At 38.1% G+C, this 7,554-nt stretch overlaps 1 protein-coding gene and 1 non-coding gene across 2 annotated transcripts; one reads left to right on the top strand and one right to left on the bottom strand.

Moving 5' to 3' along the window:
• Window positions 1-374: 374 nt before the first annotated feature.
• On the top strand, window positions 375-6,425 carry LOC133832104 (uncharacterized). The gene is made up of 4 exons (XM_062262488.1): window positions 375-1,922; window positions 2,007-2,938; window positions 4,478-4,615; window positions 5,228-6,425. Exons 1-4 carry the CDS (start codon window positions 375-377, stop codon window positions 5,733-5,735), a joined length of 3,126 nt encoding a protein of 1,041 aa, XP_062118472.1. The 3' UTR covers window positions 5,736-6,425.
• On the bottom strand, window positions 878-985 carry LOC133833441 (small nucleolar RNA R71). The gene has a single exon (XR_009892820.1). It is a non-coding gene; the product is annotated as a small nucleolar RNA R71 (small nucleolar RNA).
• Window positions 6,426-7,554: the final 1,129 nt, after the last annotated feature.

Here is a 7,554-nt window from a genome sequence, read left to right as displayed (position 1 = left end):
TGGCTTTTAAGGTTTGTGATAGAGTACCCTCTACACTTTCCTGGGAACCTTGGTTCTGTCTAGGAAAGTGTGGGACGAAGCGGTACCTTGGCAACCTTCCCAATCGGCCTGGGAATATTTCTTGTGTATGCCCTTGTATTATTACATTTTTGAACTTGTTACTATTTAAAAAAAACAAGCTTGTTCTTTCAAAATAAGTAAATTGTTTTACTTATTGGTCATTTGGTTGAAAAGGTTTGAATTGTAATTTTTCATACTCCTCTAGTAACCTCGGGGAGTTCTGGTGAGGCATGTGTGATCATTTCAAATTGTCCAAATTTACCAAGGAACAAGTTTAACAAAAAAAAAAAAAAAGGTCTCGTTTTTGAAAGTGGATGAATCGTCATAGAGATGAACTAGGGAGATTTGTTAGGAGACCCGACACCCCTAGTGACAATTCTTCTGATACATCCAATATTTCCTCTCCCACCTCAACAATTGCTCATAATCCTTTCGCAATGGCTCATCATGAGGAAATTCAGCAGAGAAGTCTGAATGGCTATCTCCATCCTACTCGTACTCCTACCCCTTCTTGTATCATCTTTCCACCTAATATGCCCAACTTTGAATTTAAACCTGGCATGATTCAACTCTTGCCTAATTTCCATGGTTTAGAAAATGAAAATCCTTATGTGCATATTAGGGAATTTGAGGAGGTGGTAGCCACTTTCTATAACCAAGCTAATATCGCGGATACTGTGCGATTGAAGTTTTTTCCCTTCTCTTTGAAGGATAAGGCTAAAAGCTGGTTATACTCTCTGAGACCAAGGTCTATTGGAACATGGGATGAAATGACATCGTCATTCTTCCACAAATACTTCCCTAACCACAAGACCAATGGCTTAAAAAGACAGATTTCTACTTTTTCCCAAAAAGACAATGAAACTCTCTATCAAGTCTGGGAAAGGTTTAAGGAATTGTTAACTCTTTGTCCCCACCATGGTTATGAAAAATGGCGCCTAGTCAGCTATTTCTATGAAGGCCTCACTATTCGTGAACGCCAGTTTGTAGAAATGATGTGCAATGGTGAATTTCTTCAAAAAGATCCTGAAGAAGCCTTGGAATATCTCAATGAGCTTGCAGAAAAATCTCATACCTGGACTGGTCCAAGTGCTACTGAAAGCACTAACCGAAATCGACCAGCAGGAATTTACCAATTAAGGGAGGAGGACAGCCTCAAAGCCCAAGTTGAGTCCTTAACAAAGCAACTGGAGGCATTTAAGACAAAAGGTGGGCAAGGACTTCATATGATTGCCCGAGCAGAAACACATGAGCCATGTTTTGTGTGTGGAGGAACAGATCATTTAGCTAAGGATTGCTTAGCTTTTAGTGAAATGAGGGGGGTTTATGAAGAGCAATGCAATGCCTTAGGGGCCTATAATAAGCCATTCTCTCATACGTACAACCCTGGTTGGAGAAACCACCCAAATTTCAGCTGGAGAGATCCAAACCAAGCACAATCTTCTGGAGGGCAATGGAGAAATGAGCACCAGTCTCAACCATCAAAAACTCAACCTACTCCTCAAGACAATGCTCCTCCTCAAAGGAGTTCTCTTGAGAACACCCTTCATTCATTCATGGAGGAGCAAGCCAAAATAAATCGTCAAATGATGGAAGAAATCAAGGACATGAAAAGTCAATTTTCAAAACTGACTGGATCCTTGGTTAATTCTGAAAGAGGCAAACTTCCTTCTCAGCCTCAATTCAATACAAAAGGGCAACATATGGCTCAAACCTCCAACTCTAACGATCAAAACGTTAAGGAGGCTAATTCCATCACAACTAGAAGTGGTAAAGCTTTGGAAGATCCACCAATACCAAATACTACTTCAAAATTTCCAAATGTTGTCTCTGAAAGTGTGCTATCCAATGCTTCTGCAAAAGTTCCATTTCCCCAGGCTCTAAGACCTGCTGGGAAAATTCCTGAAAATCGAGGAGAAATCCTTGAGCACTTGACACAAGTGAAGATAAATCTTCCTTTGCTTCACATCATCAAACAAGTGCCAGCCTATGCTAAAATCATCAAAGATCTTTGCACTGTAAAAAGGATGCATCATGTCAAGAAGACTGCTTTCTTGACTGAGCAAGTTAGTGCGGTAATTGAACAAAAGACACCGCCAAAATACAAAGATCCTGGTTGTCCCACCATATCCTATCAAACTGGGACTCATGAATTCAGCCAAGCCTTGATAGACTTAGGAGCGAGTGTCAATCTCATGCCTTATTCTGTCTACTCGCAACTTGGTCTTGGTGAAATCAAGCCTACTTCTGTAGTCTTACAGCTGGCTGATCGTTCTATTAAGAAGCCTCAAGGTATTGTTGAGGATGTTCTTGTTCAAGTTGACAAATTCTATTACCCCGTTGACTTTCTCATTCTGGATACTCAATCTGTGGTTAACATGGAGTCAAAAATCCCTATCATACTTGGACGACCTTTCCTTGCTACAGCTAATGCCCTTATTAACTGTAGGAATGGTCTCATGAAAATATCTTTTGGGAATATGACTCTCGAGGTTAATATTTTTCATGTTGCAAAGCAACCACATGATGATGATGAGTGTTATCAGACATTTCTGATTGACACGCTCATTCCTGAGGAGATTCAATTGAAAAGCAATTCTGATGATCTTGATGAACTCCTCTCTTTTTCTGAAAGTTTGGGTTTTGATGAGTCGATTAATGAAATTTCTTGTTACAAAGACTCACAAAACGGAAGAACAAAGTTTTGGCAACCTTGCTTTGAAGAGCTACCTAGTGAAAGGGAAAAGCCAAAACCTTCTGCTGAAGAGGTTCCTATTGTTAAGTTAGCCCAACTACCTGAGGGTGTAAAACATGTCTTCTTGGGAGATGGTGATACCTTTCCTGTTATCATTTCATCCAAACTTGATCCTTCACAAGAAATTAAGCTAATTAAGGTACTACAAAATCTTAAATCTGCATTAGGTTGGACGATCGCTGATATTAAAGGCATTAGCCCTTTAATTTGCTCCCATCGAATCAATCTGGAGGATGGGGCAATCCCTCGAAGAGATCCTCAAAGAAGACTAAACCCCACAATGAAAGAAGTTGTGAAAAATGAAGTGCTGAAACTTCTGGATGCTGACATCATTTATCCAGTGGCTGATAGCAAATGGGTTAGTCCAACTCAGGTAGTGCCTAAAAAGTCGGGTGTAACTGTTGTTGAAAATGAGAAAGGGGCCCTTGTCCCCACAAGAACTGTGACGGGTTGGTGCATGTGCATTGACTATCAAAAATTGAATTCTGCCACCCGCAAAGATCAATTCCCACTCCCATTCATCGACCCAATCCTTGAACGTGTGGCTGGTCATCCTTTTTATTGCTTTCTTGATGGCTATTCAGGCTATTATCAAATTGAGATTGCAATGGAGGATCAAGATAAGACCACTTTCACATGTCCTTTTGGTACTTATGCTTTTCGACGTATGCCATTTGGACTGTGTAATGCACCAGCCACCTTCCAAAGGTGCATGATGAGTATTTTCACTGACATGGTTGAAAAATGTATGGAAGTATTCATGGATGATTTAACAGTCTTTGGAAACTCTTTTGACGCATGCCTTCTTAGTTTAGAAGCTGTTTTGACACGATGTATTGAGAAAGGTCTTGTGCTCAATTGGGAAAAATGCCATTTCATGGTATCTTCAGGCATAGTCTTGGGACACATTGTCTCAGAAAGAGGAAATGAGGTTGATCAATCTAAGATTGATCTCATTTCTAATTTGCCCACTCCAAAAACCGTCAAAGATGTGAGATCTTTTCTTGGGCATGCTGGTTTTTATAGGAGGTTTATTCAAAACTTTTCAGCGATTTCTCGTCAGCTATGTAACCTCTTAGCCAAAGATGCTACTTTTGAGTGGACGCCTAAGTGTGAGGATGCCTTTCGAACACTTGTTGCAAAATTGACCTCCGCCCCTATTATGCAGTCACCTGATTGGGATTTACCTTTTGAAATCATGTGTGACGCAAGCAATTTTGCTGTAAGAGTTGTTTTGGGACAACGAAGGGAGGGGAAACCTTTTGTTGTCTACTATGCAAGTCGAACTCTTAATAGTGCTCAAATGAACTATTCCACTACTGAAAAAGAGTTGCTTGCCGTTGTCTTTGCTCTTGAAAAATTCCGAGCATACTTGATTGGCTCACCTATTACAATCTTTACAGATCATTCTGCCCTTAAATATCTCCTTTCCAAAAAGGCTGCTAAGGCGTGCTTAATACGGTGGATCCTTTTATTGCAAGAATTTGACATCACAATCAAAGACAAGAAAGGTGTTGAAAATGTCGTGGCAGATCACTTACCCCGACTTGAATTCAGTGATTCCGCTGATGGTCCACCTATTCGTGATGATTTCCCCGATGAACAATTGCTTGCTGTTACTAAGTTACCATGGTATGCACATATTGTTAACTACTTAGTAACAGGTGAACTTCCTTCTGAATGGAGTTCACAAGACAGACGCAAGTTTCTGGTCGAGGTGCGCAATTTCTATTGGGATGATCCATACTTGTTCAAGTATTGTCCCGACCAGATCATGCGGAGATGCATCCCTGATGATGAGGTGTCTAGTGTTTTGAACTTTTGTCATAATGATGCTTGTGGCGGTCACTTCTCTGTGAAGAAAACTGGTGCAAAAATCTTACAATGTGGTCTTTATTGGCCCACTTTGTTCAAAGATACCAATGAATTCTGTCGTTCATGTGTGAGGTGCCAGAAGTTAGGTTCTTTGTCCCGTCGTCATATGATGCCTTTGAACCCAATTCTTGTGATTGAGATATTTGATTGTTGGGGGATAGATTTCATGGGACCATTTCCATCTTCTTCTGGTTACATTTACATTCTCCTTGTTGTGGATTATGTTTCCAAATGGGTCGAGGCTGTACCCTGTCGAACCAACGATAATGCAACAGTTACCAAGTTCTTGAAAGAGAATATTTTGTCAAGGTTCGGTACGCCTCGTGCCATCATTAGTGATCAAGGCACTCATTTTTGCAATAAGTCTTTTGAGGCTCTCATGCGCAAATATGGTGTACTTCATAAGGTTGCTAATTCCTATCATCTGCAAACCAATGGGAAAGCGGAGTTAGCCAATAGGGAGATAAAACAAATTCTGGAAAAAACGGTAAATCCCGACCGAAAAGATTGGTCTTCTCGTCTTCTTGACGCACTCTGGGCATATCGTACTACTTTCAAATCCCCTCTTGGGATGTCTCCCTATCGGCTTGTTTATGGGAAAGCCTGTCATTTTCCTGTTGAACTTGAGCATAAGGCATATTGGGCTGTCAAAGCCTTTAATTCTGATCTATGTGCTGCAAGCATTAATCGCAAACTCCAGCTGTCTGAAATTGAGGAGTTGAGAAATGAGGCATATGATAATTCCAGGATCTACAAGGCAAAAATGAAAGCTTCTCATGATAAACAGATCCTGGGAAAGCATTTTGAGGTGAATCAAAAGGTGCATCTTTATGATTCTCGGTTGCATTTCCACCCAGGTAAGTTGAGATCGCGGTGGACTGGCCCATTTGTGGTGAAACAAGTTTTTCCCAACGGTTCTGTTGAAGTTGAGGACCCAACTGATGGGAGAATTTTCAGAGTCAATGGCCAGAGATTGAAGCATTACATCGAGAGTGTGAGTCATGTTGAAGAGGTCCTTCTTGAGGACCCTGTTTATACACTCTGAGTTGTTTATTTCTTTTACATGTTTTATTTTATTTTATTTTTCTGCTTTTCTATTAGTTTTGTGTGTTTTCGTTTTTTGTTTGTTTTTGGTTTGTTTTGTTGCTATCAGGTTGTTTCAATTATCGCCCCGTGGATATTGTCATCTTCCAGGTGTTCTCTTTCCCTATTTTTTCATTGCATATTTGTTTTGACATTGAGGACACTGTCTGATTTTCGGTTGGGGGTGGTGAGCTCTGGTGAGCTTTCATTTGGAGAATTACATTGTTGTGTTGAATTTTTAAGTCAAATTTTCTCAAAATTTTCTAAGCATGATTGAAATATTTTGTTTATGTTGGTTTTTGCTATGTTTAGCTATTAAGGAGTGATTTCCAGAGTTCTTTAATGCACTTTCCAAACATGTGGTAAGATGGTTGTTAACACAAATAGTTGAGAAAATTTTCAAGCTTAAAGTTTTCCAGTTTTTTGGTGAGTTGTGAGAGTTGAGAAAACGACTTTTTGAACTTTTATTGATCATTTGAGTTGGTCAAATCAGATTTCTGGAATTTAAACACATGACATGTACTGGAGGGATAATTTCATTTGTTAAAAGAGCCTTTGTTGTAATGTTATTTTTCATATTTCTTTTTGTTCATGTATTTATGTGTTGCCTCTTGTAAAAAAAAAAAAAAAAAAAAAAAAAAATAAAAAAAAAAATAAATAAATAAAAAAAAAGAAAAAAAAAATAGAACAAGAGCAACATTTCGTTATTGTGTTTTCTTTTTATTTTATTTTCAAAAAAAAAAATTGTTCCATATAAAAAAAAATGAATGAAAGAAACATCACTTCATATGTTTCTTTAAAAATAAAAGTGTTCCTTTCTATATTTATAATTTTCTTTTAGTTGGCTCTTTATTCTTCGAGTTTCTTGTGTAAATCCCAAAGGTTGTTTGTCATTTGAATTTGAATGATTTGATTTGTCTATCTTGTGATCAATATTTGTTCAAATTGTTTGTCCTATAAAGTTGTCTTCTCTCATTTGAGCGTTAATTGTTACAATTCCAACTCCAAGAGTGTCATCTCTCCCATAAAAAAAAATAATACTTTCAATGCCTGTGAGGAATTTGGAGTTGAGTCCTTTATGCTTTTGAGATTTTTCGATACTATTTGTGTTATGGTTTGTGGTAAGAAATGGATATGGTTTGGTGCACACACACACAACTCTGGGGTTACAACTGAGTAGTTTGCATAGCAATTTCTGATTCCTTGATGATATTTTAAAGTGTTTGGTTGGTTATGATTTGTTTGACTTGATTATTCAGCTTGATAATTTTCTTCTCCGCTTGGATTGCTAGGGACTAGCAATAAGCTGGTTGGAGGTTGTGATTAGTGCATGAAAATGCACTTATGCAAGCAAAAGTATCTAAATAAATTACATTTTAATTATATATTTTCATGAAATTAATATAAAATATTTATTTGATATGAAAATATGTAATTTTAATTTGATTTATTTGATTTTGTAGAAAAATATGGTAATTTTGCAAAGAGAATAAATAAAAAGGAAGTCCAAATCCATTGGAAGATGATTTATTCTCTCAAGGCCCAACTACCATGAGGAGATTGAAGAAATGGTTGGAGTCACCTTCTCCAAATCATATCACTAATGGATGATATGCTCTTCCACGTATAGAATAAATGAGCCAAATAATAGAGATTATATTCACAATATTGGCACATGGAGCAAAGTTGACCAACGTTGGGAGTATTCTCAATCAATCCCACTGTTTGCTAGCATTCCCAGGCATCAATATCTCAATTATATTTGACTAGATGGGAGAAAT

The sequence above is a fragment of the Humulus lupulus genome, chromosome 4, assembly GCF_963169125.1.
Source record: "Humulus lupulus chromosome 4, drHumLupu1.1, whole genome shotgun sequence".
Classification (NCBI taxonomy): Eukaryota; Viridiplantae; Streptophyta; class Magnoliopsida; order Rosales; family Cannabaceae; genus Humulus; species Humulus lupulus.
This window is presented reverse-complemented; position numbering and strand designations above follow the sequence as displayed.